At 35.9% G+C, this 20,257-nt stretch overlaps 1 protein-coding gene across 1 annotated transcript in view; it reads right to left on the bottom strand.

The window, feature by feature from the left end:
- RPAP2 (RNA polymerase II associated protein 2) overlaps positions 1-20,257 on the bottom strand; it is a 112,604-nt gene that overhangs the window by 72,843 nt on the left and 19,504 nt on the right. Inside the window, 4 exon segments of the mRNA XM_090268286.1 lie at positions 658-738; positions 3,922-4,004; positions 10,641-11,556; positions 13,984-14,019. Coding sequence (XP_090124412.1) covers positions 658-738; positions 3,922-4,004; positions 10,641-11,556; positions 13,984-14,019 — 1,116 coding nt within the window.

The raw sequence follows: 20,257 nt of genomic DNA, 5'->3' as shown, positions 1-20,257 counted from the left end.
CTCTACTAATAGGGATTTAGAGACCTGTCCCTATGTTTCTTCGTAGAGAATCTAGGCTTAGCCTAGTTGAATGTCTACCTTGATAGTTTTAGAAATATCCCAACTGCTCTACTTCACATTTAATATTATCTATTCTTCCTTTCTTTGTCCTTCTTATCACTTCAAATCTGTTCCATGATTCAATATTAAATTATCCACTGTTTTGTACTGTTCACTGTACTCTCCTTATCTTCTCACAGGGAAGTTCTTCCTTGAGGGTGGGTAATTTAACATTGCACAGCACTTCTTCTGTGTTGCCCATGGTGCCTAGCATAGTGCTGGTCATCTGATATGTATTTACTAATTCACTAAGATCCAAGATACTGCTGGCTAACTATCTTTGTGTCTTAATATCATTTTCCTTCATAGTTTTAGGTTATTCTATAAATAAAACTACCCAAAGCCAAATATATTAAGATTTGAGTGAATAAAGGACTGCATTTAATAAAAGACAGAAGTAATGTGGTTTAGTGGTGGAGAAAACAGACACCGTATTTAGATCTAAGACACTACAGGTAAGTCACTTTCTTCAAGAATTAGTCTACCTATGGATTCTTCTAGGCAATCACATTAAAAGTTAAAATAACTGAGAAGAAAAATCATAATATTAACACCAACCTGAAAGTTTGGACAAGATTTTTAAGTTGTGTATAAACATCTCCTAATGTAATCTGAAGAGGCCCCAAAAGTCCAGGCAATCTGAAAATAAAAAAAATTACATTTCTTTCAAAATATAATTTAATTATATAGATTTTTTTTGGGGGGGGGGTAGTAGGTCTTGCCTAAGTCTGGATTTTCCACAGGTAACAATGGCACTTAGATGGGGGCAGTTAAGCTAGGTTATGACTGGTGAGAAGTCATGAGGAAATAGTTCATAATAACCCCACATTCAACAGTAACCACAATTAATATTTTAATTTTATCCTTGACATATGTGTAATATATGTGTATATACAGTCTGAGGCACTGAAATATAAAAAATATTATTTTATATCTAGTTTTCTTACCTTTTTACTTTCAAATATTAGCCCAAATAGAACATAATGCCAGAGGAACTGCCCTCAAAATGGCCAAATTTGGGAGTGTGGTATGTTTCTCATTATTAGAGCCTTATAGTGGGAATAAAAATTGGTACATTTTGAGAGCGCAAGTTGACAATACACGATAACATTTTATTTATTTATTTATTTATTTTTAGAGAGAGGGGAGGGAGGAAGAGAGGGAGAGAAACATCAGTGTGTGGTTGCCTCTCACACACCCCCAACTGGGGACCTGGCCCACAACCCAGGCACATGCTCAATCCACTGAGCCATACCAGCCAAGGCTACAATAACATTTTAAATGTGTATACTCTTTGACCCACTAGCTTTTTTTTTTTTCCTTCAAAAAAATTATCCTACAGAAGTCATTATGTAAACATTAAAAAGATGCTTGTTACAGGAGTTTTTTAGTAGTGAAAAACTGAAACAAATGTTCATCAACACATGATTGGCCTAATAAATTATGATATACCCAGATAATGGAATATAATAAAACATTTAAAATGATAATGTGGATCTATTTTTTTAATGTGGAAACATATTCATGGTAAATGTTAAATGAAAAATGCAGAGTATTGTCCCATTTTTACAAAAGCGTAAATATTATACAATGCTATTGTATATAATACATAGTATATATCAAATGTTTCATTTCTTTCAGGCTTATTCTACAATAGAAGGAACCAAGGGAAATGAATATATAAACATATATTACATATGTGACATATTACATATGTCAAGGATAAAATAAAAATATTACTTGTGGTTAACTACTGAGTTGTGGGATTACAGGTGATTGTAACTTCCTTCTTTATACCATTTTGTAACGCTTGAACCTTCTGCAGTAAGTATGTACTGCTTTTCTTTTTAAAACTTATTATGAAAGTTTCAAACATGTTCCAAAATAGAGAATAGCAATAATGACCTCATATATCTATTCTACTATATTGTTACATATGCTTCATTTTTTTTTCTCCCTTCCTTGTTTTCGCTGTAATATTTTAAAGTGGATCCCTGACATCATGTAATTAGACCTGTAAGTATTTCTTAGGTATCTCTAAATACAAAGGCATTTTCTTATACAACCACAATAAAGTTATCATAATAATTAATAATCCTTACTATTCCAAATTAATAATTCCTTAATATCATCTAATACCTGTACATGTTTTATTTTCTTTGATCATCTAAAAAATGCCCTTTTGCAATTGTTTGTTCCAATCAGGAACCAAATAAGTCTTAGTTTTATGATGAGAAAAAACTCAACTGCTTTTATAAACAACCAACCAACCAACAAAAAAAATCCCTATGTCACCATAATTATTTTGTTTTCAGTGTTCTTGTGCTTTTAAGCTATTCCACCTCTTCTCAAATTCAGTTCTTGTGTTAATTTCAATAATTTGGTCTTCTAGCAGGGTTCCTTTTGGTGTCCTCTGTTGCAGCCAAAACCCAGAAGGAACAGAATTTTTTTCAATGATATGTCTATGTGGTCTTAAATTTAAAAATTGGGTACTTTAATTAGCTAAAAATTCTAGAAAACTATTTTCAGATAAATCTCTATCTACTGATTATATACCAGTATGGATAATCCATTCTAACTTTCAAAAACTGTGTAACGAAAGTCAAGGATTGATACCTTCTTGTTCTAGGAATCAGAGAGACTGTGACTTGCACTGTTTTCTAACCTAATATTTAACAGAAACAAATGTATGAGAAATAAAAAAAGGCAAAATAACAGATTTATCATATATGAAGAACCTAACATATAAAAGACACTCAATAAATACTATTTTAAAGGTTTATTTAAAATGTAAAACTGCTCTGGCTGGTGTGGCTCAGTGGACTGAGCGCCAGCCTGTAAACCGAAAGGTTGCTGGTTCGATTCCTGGTCAGGGCACATGCCTGGGTTGCAGGCCAGGTCCCCAGTTGGGGATGTGTGAGAGGCAACCAATTGATGTATATCTCACACATCAATGTTTCTCTCCCTTTCTTTCTCCCTCCCTTCCCCTCTCTCTAAAAATAAATAAAATCTAAATAATAATAATAAATTTTAAAAAATGTAAAAGTTAGAGTAAGCTGCTGCTCAAAATATTAGCTTCCAAAAAAATGAATTTTTATTTCTGAACAACTACAAAATTAAGACTTCTCTACATGCACAACACCTTAAGCAATGACTGAAAACATCTTTCCATCTTTTCTGTTAAAGAAAGAAAATGCAGGCTGAAGAGTTAAAACAGCTCTCACACCTCTGGAAAAAAGGTTTTTAAGCATCTTTTAAAAGAGAAACCAAAACTGTAATTTTAAAATGTCATTTATAACTGGGTTAATTACAAGAAAAGCAATTTCCACCATGGGAAGCTTAAAAATAAAGTGCAAAGTTGAGTTGAACAAAAACTCAAGTTGCTGAGTGTGAAATTATTTGATGAATACATATGTAGAATGAGTTAATAGACCGTCAAAACTTTGTAAGTCTCATTCACATGTGAAACTGATGTGACACATTTACCACAAATCAGTATTTAAATGGGTCTAGCTTTGATATTTTTTTCCCTGACTTCAGTGGATTATTAAATTAAAGTGAGGTAGCTTGGTTTTCTACTCCCATAATCTCAATCTTCCTCTTCACTATGTGCCTCCTGTTCACAAAATTTAAATTCAATATTTCCTTGGTAGGATATCTTAAAAAGCTGAACTGAATTTCTCAGGTGAAGAAATTCATGTAAATTTTTCACATTATACTTCACTGTTCAAAAGTCAATGATAACAACTATAAATTATAAACCCACAATAACCAAGTTAATTTAAAAGAATTGTAAAAGTGGAATGACAAATACATACTTACGCTTTACTCAATTTTTCAAGGACGATGCGTTTTCTAATCTGGTTCTGAGAACTTGAATCTATCAGTGGAAAGGTGGGATCATGCTGAATAGCATTTTTAAACAAAACAAAACAAAGTTGTGAATTTACAGTCTTCCTTTGATAAGAACAATGAACATAAAACACAAAAGTTAATACCTGTGATATAGTAGAATAAAAACTAAACTTGAAAATTATAAGATTTAAATTTCAGTATCAGTTCAGTCATCAGGCTGATGTGAACTTGAGTCATTTGCCCTCTTTTGAGCATTTCCTCATGTGTGTGAAGAAACAAACACTAAATATCTACAAAAAGACTCTGTAAACTGCTAAATACTATATAAATTAGGGGATTTAAAGATTAAAATCAGCATATACTATAAATATACTGTGGGGTATTCCACTTCTAGAAGTGGCACACAAGATAATTCAAACCACTACTCCTGCTGAGAACTGAAAAAGCTGGGAAAAAAACCCACATTTGTTTGAAAGCATCAGATTGCTGACAAGGCAGTAAAGAATTATGGCCTGAGGTTCTGGAGAAGGTAGTTCCAGAGAGGCCACTGACTAATTTCAGAAGCAGCTATTTAGATACTGAGAACCCGAGGACTGCTTCTCTAAACACCAGAGTTTGGGGCATGCCAAGAAGGAAGAGGCACTAGTAACACCCCCATGTCTGAGACCAGGACTTTGAAGGATCAAACTCTAGGAGGAAGAATGAACAGGAAATAGACAGGATCTTATAAGGAATGAAGCCCAGCTTCAAATCATCTTAATTTCTGATTGGATTAAGGTGACTTGGGACTGCCACAGATCAGCTGCCAGAAGCAAACATACATCCATTGTATAGGAAGATAACATCAGCCTGGGTTTCAAGTTATCCCAGCAACTTTTAATAAATGAAAGAATAAGACAATATAATCAAAATCTGAAACATTAGCCCATAGAAATCAATTCTCAGGAAATCCAGATAATGAAGTTACCAGCTTATTTAAAATAACTGTGTTAAATATATTCAAAGAAATAACAAGAAAATTTTAGCAGAGAACTCAAAACTATATGATAGAGCCAAAGGAAAATCCTAAAACTGAAAACTATAGTATTTAAAAGAGCTCAGTGGACAGATTTAACTGAAGAGAGAATGCTGACTTGGAAAATATCCAGAATGAAGCACAGTCACACCCAACACCCCTCTCCCCTCCTCCACATAATCCAAAGCACCGAAAAATATAAGAGACAAAGAAGATACAGTGAAAAAGCCTAACATATCTATAATGGAGTATTTGATAATATTTGAGAGTTTTCCATTAAGTCACAGATTCAAGTACTACAACAGCTAAAAGAACAAATATAATCACACCTATGCAAAGCATTTTAAAATTGAGGGAAACCAAAAGAAAAAAAGTCTTAAAAGTAGCTAAAGAAAACACAATATTTGCAAAAAAGAAAAAAACAAAACAAACAAAACAAAACAAAACAAAAAAAAAAAAAACCAAGCAGCAATAGAGAAATAAATGGAAGCCAAAAGACAAGGAATATTTTCAATGGGCTGGAAGAAAATAATTGCTAACCTAGAATTCAATATCCAGGAAAATACCTTTCAAAAGTAAAAGTGAAATGAATATTTTTTTGCTACAAATAAAAACTGAGAAAATTCATCACTAGCAAACTGGCACTAATAGAAACAAAGGATATTCTTTAGGTCTAAGGCAAATGATCCCAGATGGAAGAATGGAGATGCAGTAAGAAATGAAAAACAATGAAAGAGTAATTAACTACACAAATCCAACTGAATATTGACTATAAATAATTTTGTAGGATTTAAAATGTAGAGAAAACAAAAGTATACCACAAAAGCATATAAGAGGGGGCAAATGAAGTTAAAGTTCTAATTGTCCAGCAAGCAATAAAAGTATTAAGTTACATTAGACATTAATAAGACAAAGATTCAGGTTTTAATCTTAAGGGTAACCACTTGACAACTAGCCAAAAAATATGTAAGAAGCTAATAGAGGGTAAAAATGGAATAATTATATTTAATACAAAGAAGTAAAAAAGGCAAGAAAGGGGAACACAGAACAGGTGAAATGCAAGAAAGCAACAAGCAATGAGTGAGATGGTAAATTTAAACCCAATTATATCAATTATGACATTAAATGAAAATGGACTAAATCCTCCAAATAAAGGATAAAGGTTATCACCCTAGATTATAAAATAAGATAGTCCTTGAAAATATTAATAAAGAATGCTAGTGTCAACAAAGTAGACTAACGGGGAAAAAAAAATCAATGTAGAAAAAGGTTACTTCATGATGCTAAAGATTCAATTTTCAAGAAAGACTTAAAATCTTACATTTGCACCCAATAACATGGTCTCAAAATGTTAAAAATAAAATTCATAAAACTAAAAGGAGAAATAATAAACCCATAATTATGGTAAGAGATTTTGAGCTACCTCTTCCACCTCTGATGGAGTGAGCAAACAAACAAAAAAATCAACAGTGCTTCTCAAACTCTGATGTGCACACATTTCCCAAAAGGAAAACAATGAAATCTGACCTATACTCACAATAAACAAAAATCATGCTGAAATGAACTGCAGATCTCAATGTGAAAGGAAAAACAGCAAAGCCTCTAGAAGATTAAATAACCTGGGCTAAGCAAATATTTCTTAAAGAAGTAACTAACACTGAAGACACAAGTAATAAGAGTGAAAGGGCAAATCTCAGAGTGAAAGGTAGTATTCACAATACACATAACTATTAAAAATGGGCCTGAATCCTGAACACATAAAAAATTCCTACGGATCAGACTTCCGGCCAAGATGGAGGTGTAGACAGACACACTGCATCTCCCTCCACAACTAAGAAGGAATACAACTACCTCAAAACTAGAAACAACCAGAAGTTCCAGAAAACTGAGCTGCATGGAAGTCTAGCAAACAAAGATATAAAGAAGAAATACTCATCCAGACAGGTAGGAAGGGCAGAGTCGAGGCAGAGAGGACACGATGTGGTGGTGGCAGCAGCAGCAGCGGCGGCAGCAGCAGGCAGGCAGAAAGCGCAGTCACACGTTTTAAAGTCAGGAGGGACACCTGGGGAGCATTCCCAGCCCCTCACCAGATCTTGAAGTCCACGGTCCCAGCATCGGGGAAAATCAAGCCTCATTGCTTCTGACTGTGCAGACCAGTTGGGGTTGGAGTAGAGGTAGAAACTGCCAGTCTCTCAGCAGAGTCTGCTTGTTTAAAGGGCACCGCGGTCCTAGAACATCCGCAGACCCACCCACTCTGGGAACGACGGCCAGGGCAGCAGCTAGAGGTGCGGCAGCCAGTTCAGTGTGGAAGTGGGAGAAGCGCCTGGAAAAGGGGCAAGTGCTGAGCTTGCAGCATTGTTCCCTCTCAGACCCCCCCCCCCACAAACAGCGCCACAACCTGGTGAAACAGATTGCCCTGTACTGATGAATACCTACGGCTCTGGCCTTTACAACATAATAGGAGTGACAGCTCTACCTGGGACGCGGAGGCAAATAAACACAGGAGCTTGTCAGAAGGAGGAGACAGAGAAATATGGTCCTAAAGCGGGAACGGATCAAGGTTCCAGTGGGAGAACTAAGCGAGGAGGAGATAGCCAACCTAACAGATGAGGAGATAGACAACCTAACAGATGCAGAGTTCAAAACACTAGTAATAAAGATGCTCACAGGCTTGACAGATGTGCTTGAGTATGGCAAACGCATAAGAGAAGAAGTGAAGGCTATGCTAACTGAAATGAAGGAAAATCCACACAAAACCAATGGTGAAGGGAAGGAAACCGGGGTTCAAATCAATGATTTGGAACATAAACAAAAGAAGGTCAACCAGTGCAGAATGAGGAAGCAAAAATTTTTAAAAATGAGGAAAAATTCCCAAATTTTGTGAAGGAGATGGAAATACAGTTCTGGGAAGCACGGAGGGTCCCGGGTGAGCTGGGCTCAGAGGGGACCACACCAGGACGCATCATGATTAAGATGCCAAAGGTGAAAGATAAAGAGAGTCCTGGGGGCAGCAAGAGAGAGGTGAAGAGTTGCCTACAGGGGGGTGCTTATAGGACTATCAGCTGATTTCTCAAGGGACACTTTGTAAGCAGTATTCAATGTGATGAAAGGCAACCTGCAACCAGCACTACTCTATCCAGCAAAACTATCATTTGGAATGGAAGGGCAGATGAAGTGCTTCCCAGACAAGGTGAAGCTAAAGGAGTTCATCATCACGAAGCCATTATTATATGAAATGTCAAAGGGACTTAAGAAAAAGAAGATCAAAACTATGAACATTAAAATGACAACAAACTCACAACTATCAACAATTGAATCTAAAAAATAAAAAAATCCAACTAAGCAAACCAGAATAGGAACAGAATCATAGGTATGTGGATCATTTGGAGGGTTATCAGCTGGGAGGCGGGAAGGGGAGAAATGGGGAAATGGTGCAGGGATTAAGAAGCATAATCGGTTGGTATAAAATAGACAGGGGGATGTTAAGAATAATATAGGAAAAGGTGAAGCCAAAGAACTTATATGCACGACCCATGGACATGAACTAAGGCGGGGGGGGTGAGATTGCTGGAGTGTAGGGGGTTACTGAGTAGAGGGGAGCAAAGGGGAAAAAAATTGGAACTACTGTAAAAAAAATTTAAAAAAAAAGAAAAAATAAATCCTACAGATCAATAAGAAAAAAACACCTAGATATATTCAACAGGTAAATGGAAAAAAGAATCAAGTAGGCACTTCACAAAAGAGACTATCGAAATGGTCAGTAAGCAAATGAAACAGTGCTTAGCTCATTACTCATCAAAGAAATGTAACCAGAAAGCAATATCACCAGCATGTTAAAAGCTAACAATATCAAGTGTGGAGTAATGGAAATTCTCAGACTGTGGTAGTAGAATATAAACTGCCACAATCATTTCGGAAAACCATTTGTCATTATCTAGTATGGGTGCATATACTCATACATTATGACCCAGAAATTCCAGTCCTAAAGAGATACCCAACAGAAAAGCACATATAATAGGAAAGAAATATATAAGAAAGTTCATAACAGCAGTTCATAACAGCCCCAAACTAAAACATCCTAAATGCTCATTAATGTATATAAATTGTGGTACATTCCTATAATGGAATACTATGCAGCAATAAAAGAACAAAACCAGAGTTATAGGCAATAACACAAATGATTCATGAACATAATGTTGCATGAACCAAATTGGACACCAAAAAATACATACTGTGTGAACACATTTACATATCATTCAAAATTGGAAAAATATCTGTGCTATTATAATAGTCATTCATTTTGGAAAGAGGTAATGGCTAGTTGGAGACACTGTGGGGCTCTGGTTCACTCAAATTTCTCAGCCTGGGTAGTGTTCATTTGTGATAATTCAATGAGCTGTACACTTATTATTTGCATTATACTCCAATGAAAAAGTTCTGTAATGTTGTGAGGCACAGGAGCAGTCAAATTCCAGGGATTAATTTTTCCTTAAGGCTTATAAGCACAAAAATGATAAAAACAAGTTATGTACTAAGGCAGTTTATGCAGCTGACAGAAATCAATATTTCTCCAAGCTTAATATAAAAGTTATAGATGAGTGGGTCAAAAACTGTCTAATAATACAATTGAAGTTATTTCAAATACAGTACTCATTTAGGCAATATTCTGTAGAAAAATAAAATCTCTAAATTTTACTATATTTCCATTTCACCTTCTTTGTAAATCTCCAAGTGTGTTATTAAATTTAGTCACATTTACTCAGAAATCTTCAGTAACAAAGTTTTCTGGTTAAAACCAGGATATTGCCTACTCTTCTTCATGTCAAATGACTTAATTTCCCAAACTACGTATCAACCAAAACTGGCTATTAGAAATACAGAAAAATCTCCCTAAATCTCAGTGGCAAACATTCAGTCTCTACACATAACTACTATTTACTGAGTACCAATTACATATAAGCACTGTGATAAATTATTTACATATATTATCTTTAAAACTCATTAACAATTGAGCAAGAAAAGCTATTTATAGTCCCATCTACAGATATGCACTCAAACTCAAGAAACTACCTTTTCATAGAGCTAGTAAATGACAGAGCACATATTCAAATACAGGTCTTATCTGAATGTGCTCTTTCCATTTTCTCTCTGTTTATTATTTCCCAGTAAGTCTCCTCTAATATATTATTTTCATTTATAATATTTTAAGTGGGCATGTTTTCCAAATATTATACAAATATTTTAATATTCAACTAGTAAATCTACTCCACTATATACAGTCTCACTGGAAATAATACACAAAGATACACACCCCTTGTAGAAATCTGAAAGCATAAATACCAATAAAGAAAAAACAAGCCTCTTCAGAGGTTCTGCATATTATATGAAGAACTAGGTTTAAAGAAAATTCTGTCCCACAATTCTAGGCTATTTCTACATTAGAGAAAAATGTTCCACATTGATGAAAAATTTCAGGGGAAAACTTCAACTTCTTTGTAAAATAGTAATGCCAATACTGGAGATGGCATTTTAAACCAAAAGCCTGACCGACTAAAGAAGCCTTCTGAAAATTTAACAGTGATCCCTTCAGTAGTTTTCTTCCTGCTCTAAGATTTGCTATGATGAGTGTTCCTTATGTTAGCAACATGGAAAATTTATCATTAAGACATACCTCTTCTGAGCCTTGTGATTTGGTGGTTTCTTCATTTAAAACGTATCGTCCTCTATAAAACTCTCTGATCCTTAGGTTTAATGTTTCAGTTTCTTTTTTCAAGCTCTCATAACTTGGCAGTGGTTTAATGGCTGTATCTGAGGCCCGAAAAGGCAAAGACTCATCCAAGCTGTCTTGAGATTCCTGTAAGGCACCAGAATGACTATCTGGGTCTGAGTTTATGTCATCTTCATCAAGTTCATCTTCTTTAACTAGAGGGGCTGAAGCATAATTCTGGCCATTCAAAAACCTCAAAGTTTCTTCTGTCCTCCACTCAATCAAAGTCTCCTTAAGAACTTTAAGTAAGCTTGCCTTTGCAACTTCAGGACACACCTGCATTGAACTAGCAGCTGACCTGGAAACTTGGTTTGATTTGGCAAATTTCCTCTGAAAATGCTCAGCACTTTTCTTACTTATGCCTACTAGAGTTATTTCTGAACTACTGCATTTATTTTCAGAAATTTCAGAAGCTTCTAATTTTTCTCGCAAAGGACTATTTGAAGAAATCTGAGTATCTGCTTTCTGTAAAGGAAGTTCACAAGCAGCAGCTTTCTCCTGATTATCTAATCTGCAATTGCTTAACTGCTCAGTGACATCTATTACTGTTTGTTCTTTGTCTTCTTGCTTGAAGTTAGCTTTCTGACCAGCTTTCTTCTTCATCATGCTTTTTTGGTGCAGCTGTGGCCTTACACCCATTGCATTTGGTCTGTTTCCTGGCAGAATGGAGGAAACAAAGTCTTGCTCATTATCACTGCTGCTATCACTATGAGTGCTAGAAGAACTAGATTCATACTGCTTCTCAAAATGGCCAGGATTGTCAATATCTGATGTCTTAATGGCCTTACTGCATAACTGTACTTCTTCTCCAGAATGGCCACTGTAAAAGAAAATAAACAAAATAACTGTAACAGAAAAACAGAATGTCCCACAGTATTCATACTTTGTAACTTTTAAGGCTGAAATTTTTATTCCCTATGCAAAGCCTTATCTATAGGCTTATATTTATGCAAGCCCGTACATGTACGCACACACTTCAGAAGAAAGCTCTAAATCTGTAATTTCCCTACATCTTATTTAATTGCTATAATTCTCTTTATTCCTTGTCCTTTTTTCCCAATTATTTTATTTTAATCTCTCACCCAAGGATATTTTTCAATTGCTTTTTTAGAAAGAAAAGAAGGGGGTGGCTTGCGGGGGGGGGAGACAGAGAGAAATATCGATGAGAGAGAGAAACATCCACTGGTTGCCTCTCGTAGGCTCCCCCACTGGGGATCAAACCTACAACCTATATAAGTGCCCTGACCAGGAACTGAACCCACAACCTTTTGGTGTACAGGAAAATGCTCTAACCAACAGAGCCACACTGGCCAGGGCTCCCCAATTATTTTAAATGTGTTAAAAGAGACAAAAAGAGACAAACACTTGATTTCCAACCCACTGAATTATTTTTTATTTTGGCCTTCTCCATTTCTGTAACTGTTTCATATATCCTTTTTTAAAAAAAGGTTTTCTTTTTTCTTTTGAAAACTTCATTACTGGTTTCTCAAATAAACAAATATATGTATGTATGTATACATACATACACACATATTATAGAAACTATATTTAGGCTTTGAAAGATAGTAAGAGATGTTTAAACGTCTTCCAATTCTGGTTGATAGTTATTTTAAAAATTCCAAAGAATAAAAAATATAAGAAAGTCAGTCACAGCAGAAAATAAAGTTAGCAAATCAACATTTATCAATTAAAGATATTTATATTTGTAACTCCAGAATTACATATAATGCTAAAATAAAAGACAACAGTTTCCCTTTGACTATATTCCTTCAATTTTCAGGTTTAAAAAGATTAAGAATTATGAAAGAGTAAGGACAAAGAGAAACTGTCTATACAAATTTGAGGTAAAGAAGGATGGATGAGCAGTTACTCTTAAGTAAATGCATGTATCAGAACTAAAAATGATCCAGATGAGGAGGATTCTGGGTCAAGAAACATGTAGAGGGTAGTGAGAGAGAATATGGGAACTCTACTTTTTCATGCAATTTTTCTGTAAACCTAAAATTGCTCCACCTCCCAAAAGGCTATTAATTTTTTTGAAATGATTTTTAAAAATAAAACAAAGTGAAATATTAGAACAGTTTAAAAAAACATGCTGGGTGGGGAGGTTAGGATGGGGGGGTGTAAAAGAAGGAAAACAAAGAGTTGAAAATAAGATTGTGGATGGGGATGGAGAAAGGACGAAAAGTTTTAGTATTAGATACCATTTTTAAGTTAGAATCTAGCCTATATTGTCATGGGACTTGCCTCTCAAGTATAATTTCAAAAGAAAAAAGACAAACTTTTACTTATTTCATACTTTCCCTTGAAATTTGAAGGTATGATATTTTCCTAAAAATTTTTAAATGCTCACCCAAGGATATGTTCATTGATTTTTAGAGAGAGGAGGGGTGGGGAAGAGAGAGGGGGAGGGGGAGGCAGAGAAGGAGGGGAGGAAAAAGAGGAGGGGGAAGAGAAAGGGAGAGAGATACACATCGAAGTTTGAGAGAAACATCAATCAGTTGCCTCCCATAAGGATCCCAACTGGGGACAGAATCTGCAACCTGGATATGTGCCCTGACCGGTAATCAAAGCTGCAACCAACTAAGCCACCAAGCCAGGGCTGAAGGTACATATTATATTTTTCTATACTACTTTGAGCTATAAATTAAACACATACATCAATAAGTAAATATCTCTCACTTGTGCTCAAGTTCATGTAACTACGGTAGTGACTAATAACCAGGAAAATTTATTCTGGGAGATGAAAGGACATGTTTTGAAACATCATTATGGTTAGGCAGCAAGCAACACCATGAGAGGAGTTTAGGGGAAAAAAACCAGAACCTGGAATTTTTATTAATGCGTTAGACACTCTTTCAAGTAATTAAATAACTGAAACATTAATGTTTTAAAATCCTACAAAATAAGACTACAAAAACTTTTCAACAAGTGTAATTGGCACAATGTAATCGACAAAGCAGCACAGTATCTCAGATGGAACCTGTGTTTGTGTCATATTTCAACAGGTTCAATTAGACTTTCTTGGTAGAAACAGCTGTACAATAAATCATACAAAGCAAATACATCATCTTACCATCACAAAGGAAAAAGCTGTACATGGCAAATATTTCTTTGTGTGGGCTAGAATGGGCACTTACATAATGCATCAGCACAGGAAGTTCAAGAGCTCATACCACCTGGTTTACTCTTAATGTTTCTATTAACATGAATATAGAGAAGGTAAATGACACCAATTCAACCATACCTCTGTCCTTCCTGTAGCAGCTGAAAATCAGGATGTCTGTGACAAAAACACAGAAATAAAAAATTGAAGATAACTGATATGTCAAACACTTTCAAGGGTTTATAGATCAATTGGATAGAAAATATAATTTAAAAATCAATGGCATATTTCACTGATCTAGAACAAATACTCCAAAAATTTATATGGAACCATAAAAGCCCCCAAATAGCTTCAGCGATCTTGAGAAAGAAGAATAAAATTGGAGGAATGACAATACCTGATATAAAACTAAACTATAAGGTCAGTGTAATCAAAACAGCCTGGTACTGGCATAATAACAGACACACAGATCAATGGAACAAAACAGAGAGCCCAGAAATAAATCTAGGTCTTTATGGTCAGTTAATATTATATACGACAAAGGGGACAGGAGCATACAATGGAGTAAAAATAGTCTCTTCAATAAATGGTGTTGGGAGAAGTGAACTGGTACATGAAAAAAAAAAGAAAGAAACTAGACCACCAACATACACCATATGCCAGAATAAACTCAAAAAGGATAAAAGACAAATATAAGTCATGAGACCATAGAAGTCCTAGCAGAAAACATAGGCAGTAAAATTTCAGCTATCCCATGTAGCCTCCTAGGGCAAAGGAAATAAAGGAAAAAATAAACGAATGGGACTACATCAAATTAAATAGCTTCTGCACAGCTAAAGAAACCATCACAAAAATGAAAAGGGAACCAACCATATGGGAAAACACATTTCCCAATGATACTTTGGACACAGGTTTAATCTCCAAAATATATAAAGAACTCATACAACTCAACACCAGGAAAACAATCCAATTAAAAAATGGGCAAATAGATTTCCGGCCAAGATGGAGGTGTAGGTAGATATGCTGCGTCTCCCTCCACAACTAAGAAGGAACACAACTTCCTCAAAACTAGAGACTACCGGAAGTTCCAGAAAATCCAGCTGCATGGAAGTCCAACAAACAAAAATATAAAGAAGAAATACTCATCCAGACAGGTAGGAGCGGCAGAGCCAGGGTGGAGAGGACACAGTGTGGTGGTGGTAGCAGCAGCAGGCCAGTGGAAAGTGCAGTCACACATTTTAAAAAATAAGGAGGGACACCTGGGGAGTGCTCCCAGCACCAGACCAGATCACGCAGCTCACTGTTCCAGAGCCAAGGAAAATAAAGCCTCATTGCTTCTGACCATGCAAAACAGCGGGGGTTGGGGTGGAGGAAGAAACTGCCAATCTCTTGGTGGAGTCCACTTGTTTAAAAGGCCCCCACAGTCCTAAAATGTCCACAGACCCACTCACTCCGGGAACAATGGCTAGGGCAATAGCTAGAGAAACACCAGTCCCATATGGAAGTGGGAGAAGTCCCTGGAAAAGAAGTGAGTACTGAGCGAGAGGCATTGTTCCCTCTCAGACCCCACCCCACATACAGCACCACAACGTGGTGAAACAGATTGCCCTGTACTGATGAATACCTAAGGCTCCACCCCTTACAACAGGTTCGACCGCTCTACCTAAGACAGAGGTAAACAAACACAGGAGCCTGTCAGAATGAGGAGACAGAGAAGTATGGCCCAAAAGAGGGAACAGATCAAGGTTCCAGTGGGAGAACTAAGCGACGAGGAGATAGCCAACCTAACAGATGTAGAGTTCAAAACACTGGTGATAAAGATGCTCACAGGCTTGACAGATATGCTTCAGTAATGGCAAATGCATAAAGGAAGAAGTGAAGGCTATGCTAAATGACACAAAAGAAAATCCACACAAAACCAATGGTGAAGGGAAGGAAACCGGAGTTCAGATCAATGATTTGGAACATAAGGAAGAAAAAAAGTCAACCACTACAGAATGAGGAAACAAGAATTGGAAAAAAAATGAGGAGAGGCTTAGACATCCAATTATAGAGGTGTCAGAAGGAGATGAGGAAGAGCAAGAAATTGAAAGCTAATGTGAAAAATTTACAAAGGAAAACGTCCTAAATTTGGAAATAGACATACAAGTCCAGGAAACACAGAAAATCCAAAATAAGCTAAATCCAAAAGAAGACCACACCAAGACACAAGATAATTAAAATGCCAAACGTGAAAGATAGAGAACCTTAAAATCAGCAAGAGAAAAGCAGAGAGTTAGCTACAAAGGGTGGCCTATAAGACTATCAGCTGATTTCTCAAAAGAAGCTTTGCAGGCAAGAAGGGGCTGGCAAGAAGTATTCAATGTGATAAAAAGCAAGTACCTACAACCAAGATTACTCTATCCAGCAAAGCTATAATATAGAATGGAAGGGTAGATAAAGTGCTTCTCAGACAAGGTAAAGTTAAAGGAGCTCATCATCACTGAGCCACTATTATATAAAATGTTAAAGGGACTTATTTAAGAAAAAGAAGATCAAAACTATGAACATTCAAATGACAACAACCTCACAACTATCAACAACGGAATCTTAAGAATAAAAACAAAATCCAACTAAGCAAACCAGAATAGGAACAGAATCATAGGTATGGGTATCATTTGAAGGGGTATTAGCTGGGAGGGGGAAGTGGGAGAAATGGGAAAAAGGTGCAGGGATTAAGAAGCATAATTGGTTGGTACAAAATAGACAGGGGGATGTTAAGAATAATATAGGAAAGGGTGAAGTCAAGGAACATATACATGACCCATGGACATAAACTAAGGGTGGTGGGATTGCTGAAGGGAAGCAGGGTACTGGGTGGAGGGGAGCAAAGGGAAAAATAATGGGACTACTGTAACAACATAATAAAATATACTTAAAAAATGGGCAATTAATCTGTATAGACACTTCTCTAAGGAGGAAATACAGATGGCCCATAAACAGATGAAAAGATGCTCAACATCACTAGCCATCAGATGGATGCGAATTAAAACCACAATGAGATATCACCTCACACCTGTCAGAAATGGCTATCATTAATAAATCAACAAACAACACGTGCCGGCAAGGATTTGAAAAAAAAGGCAACCCTAGTGCAGTGTTGGTGGGAATGCAGACTGGTGCAGCCACTGTGGAAAACAGTATGGAATTTCCTCAAAAAACTAAAAATAAAACTGCCTTTTGATCCAGCGATTCCACTGATGGCAATATACCCTAAGAATCCAGAAACCTCAATTCAAAAGAACCTATGCACCCCTATGCTCATAGCAGCACTATTTACAATAGCCAAATGCTGGAAACAGCCTAAGTGCCCATCATTGGATGAGTGAATCAAAAGCTGTGGTACACTTACACAACGGAATACTTCACAGCAGAAAGAAAGAAGGGAGTTCTACCTTTTGCAACAGCATGGACAGAACTGGAGAACATTATGCTAAGTGAAATAAGCCAGTCAGTGAAAGACAAATACCATATGATCTCACTTATAAAAGGAATCTAATGAACAACAACAAAAAAAAACTAACAAGAAAAATAGAACCAGAGCCATGGAAACATGGAACATACTGACAGCAGCCAGAGGGAAGGGGCGAGGGGCATAATGGTGGAAAGAAGGGGAAGGGACTAGTCAAAGAACATGTGTGAATGACCCATGGACATGGGCAACAGGGTGGGGATTGACTGTGGGAGCAGGGGGTGGGCTGGGCAAAGGAGGGCAAAGGGGAAAAAATTGGGACACCTGTACTAGAATAAAAATTAAAAAATGAAAATATAATTACAAGGATATGTTTATATAAAAATTTTTTAAGAAAAAATTAAGGGACAAAATATTATGAAAGTCATCCATAAGAAATCTGGGTTAATATCTCTCTCTATCCAAAATTACTCATATTTCAGAATTAGGTTCATATTCCACGAGACAAAATTTTCCCTGTCTTACCTGTTAATCTAAATCATTCCCTTCTCTAAATTCCAAAGTATGTACAATTAATATATATTAATCATGTACTCTTCTATGACCTAATACTAGATTTATTATCTAAATGTCTTACTTTTAATGTTTAATTCTTATTTCTTAAATAGAACACAAGCACTTTGAGAACAAAGACTATACAAACTCTTGTATTTCTTCATATGGCTAGTAAGACTTTTTTGCTCTAATTTCTAGAAAGCAGTTGTATTGTATTAAGGATGCGAACTATGTAGATAGGTGGTTTAATTTAACTCTAGGAATAATTTTACTATGCAATAACAGAAATTACATTTGGCTGGCCATCATGATATTAAAAAGGAGGAGGAAAAGCTCTTAGAAAAAGATAGATATAAAAAGGACCATATATAATACCAAATGAATCTCTGAGGACAAGAAAACTCTGTAAATTACTTTTGAAGTGACAAAAAATGCCTTTTAGAGACTATACAACACATTAAAGGAAAGTAAGTATACAAAGAACTAAATAAATGGAGTGATATTCCATGTTCATGGATAGGAAGACAATATTGTCAAGATGTCAGTTCATCTCAACTTGATCTATAGATTCAATGCAATCCAACCATAATCCCAGGAAATTATTTTGTGTATGTCAAAAAAATTGATTCTGAAGTTTTTATGGAGAGGTAAATAACCACATTAGTTAGCATACTACTGAAGGAAGAGAACAAAGTTGGAAAACAGACATTACCTTACTTTAAGATTTATGGTTAACATAAAGCTACAGTACTCAAGACAGTGTGGTATTGGAGAAAGAACAAATAGATAATTAGAACAGAATAGAAAGTCCTAGAAATAGACCCACATGAATATAGTCAACAGATCTCTAACAAAGAAGCAAAGGCAATACAACAGAGAAAAGATAGTCTTTTCAATGAATGGTGCTGAAGCAACTGGACATCCACATGCAAAAAAAATGAATCTGGACATAGACCTTATACCCTTCACACACACACACAAACAACAAACAGGCAAATCAACAAATCAACAAAAACTCTCAAAATAGATAACTGACCTAAATGTAAAATACAAAAGTATAAAGCTACTAGAAGATAACACAAGAGTAAACTTAGATGACTTTTTAGATATGACACCAAAGGCACAATCCATGAAAGAAAGAATTGATCAGCCAAACCATTAAAATTAAAAATTTCTGCTCTGTGAAAGATACTATCAAGAGAATAAAAAGACAAGCAACAGGCTAGGAGAAAATAATTGCAGAAGAGACAGCTGATAAAGAACTGTTATCCAAAATATGAAAGAACCCTTAAAACACAATAACAAACAACTCAATCAAAAAATGAACTAAAGACCTTGGCTAGGTGGCTCAATTGGTTGGAGCATCATCCTGTAAACCAAAAAGATCTCTGGTTCAATTCCCAGTCAGGGCACACAGCTAGGTTGCAGGTTTGATCCCCAGTTGGGGTGGGTACACAAGGCAACTGATTAATGTTTTTCTGTCTCTCTCTTTCTCCCTCTTTCCTCCAAAATCGGTGTAAACATATCCTTGGGTGAGGATTGGAAAAAAAAAAAAAAGGGACTGAAGACCTCAACAGATACCTGAAGAAGATACATAAAAAAGAAAGGAAAAAAAAAAAAAACACAGATGGCAAATAAGCATGTGTATAGATACTCTACATCATATACCATCAGGAAAATGCAAAATAAAACAATGTGACACCACTATACACCCATTAGAATAGCTCAAATTCAGTACACTGAATTTGATCCAAGGGTCCATATGTCTGTGTCCCCCTGAAAGTTAATGTTAAATCCTAATGCCCGATGTGATGGCATGAAGAAGTGGGGACTTTGGGAGATTAGCTTGTGTTGGCAAAGCCCTCATCAATGGGATTAGTGCCTTTATAAGAAACACTAGAAAGATCCCTTCTCATTCCAACATGTAAGGATATAATTTGAAGTCTACAAACCAGAAGAGGTTCCTTACCCAACCATCCTGACATTTTGATCTCAGACTCCCAGTATCCATGACAATGAGAAGAAATTCCTATTGTTTATAAGCCACCCAGTCTGTACTATTTTGTTACAGAGCCTGAAGAGATTAAGTCATGCACCAAAGACCTTAACAGAAACCTCACCAAAGAAGACATACATATGGCAAATAAGCATATGAAAAGATGCTCCATCTCAAATGCCACCAGAGAAATATGAATTAAAGTAAAAATGAGATACCACAAGACACCTATTAGAACAGCCAAAATCCAGAACACTGACATCAAATGCTGATAATGACACGACGATGAACTGCTGGTGGAAATGCAAAATGGTGTAGCCGCCTTTGAAGACAGTTTGGTGATTTCTTACAAAACTAAACATATTCTTACCATACAATCCACAAATCATTTACATTGGCATTTATCTAAAGGA

The sequence above is a fragment of the Furipterus horrens genome, unplaced genomic scaffold, assembly GCF_987537825.1.
Source record: "Furipterus horrens unplaced genomic scaffold, mFurHor1.1.pri manual_scaffold_3, whole genome shotgun sequence".
Classification (NCBI taxonomy): Eukaryota; Metazoa; Chordata; class Mammalia; order Chiroptera; family Furipteridae; genus Furipterus; species Furipterus horrens.
This window is presented reverse-complemented; position numbering and strand designations above follow the sequence as displayed.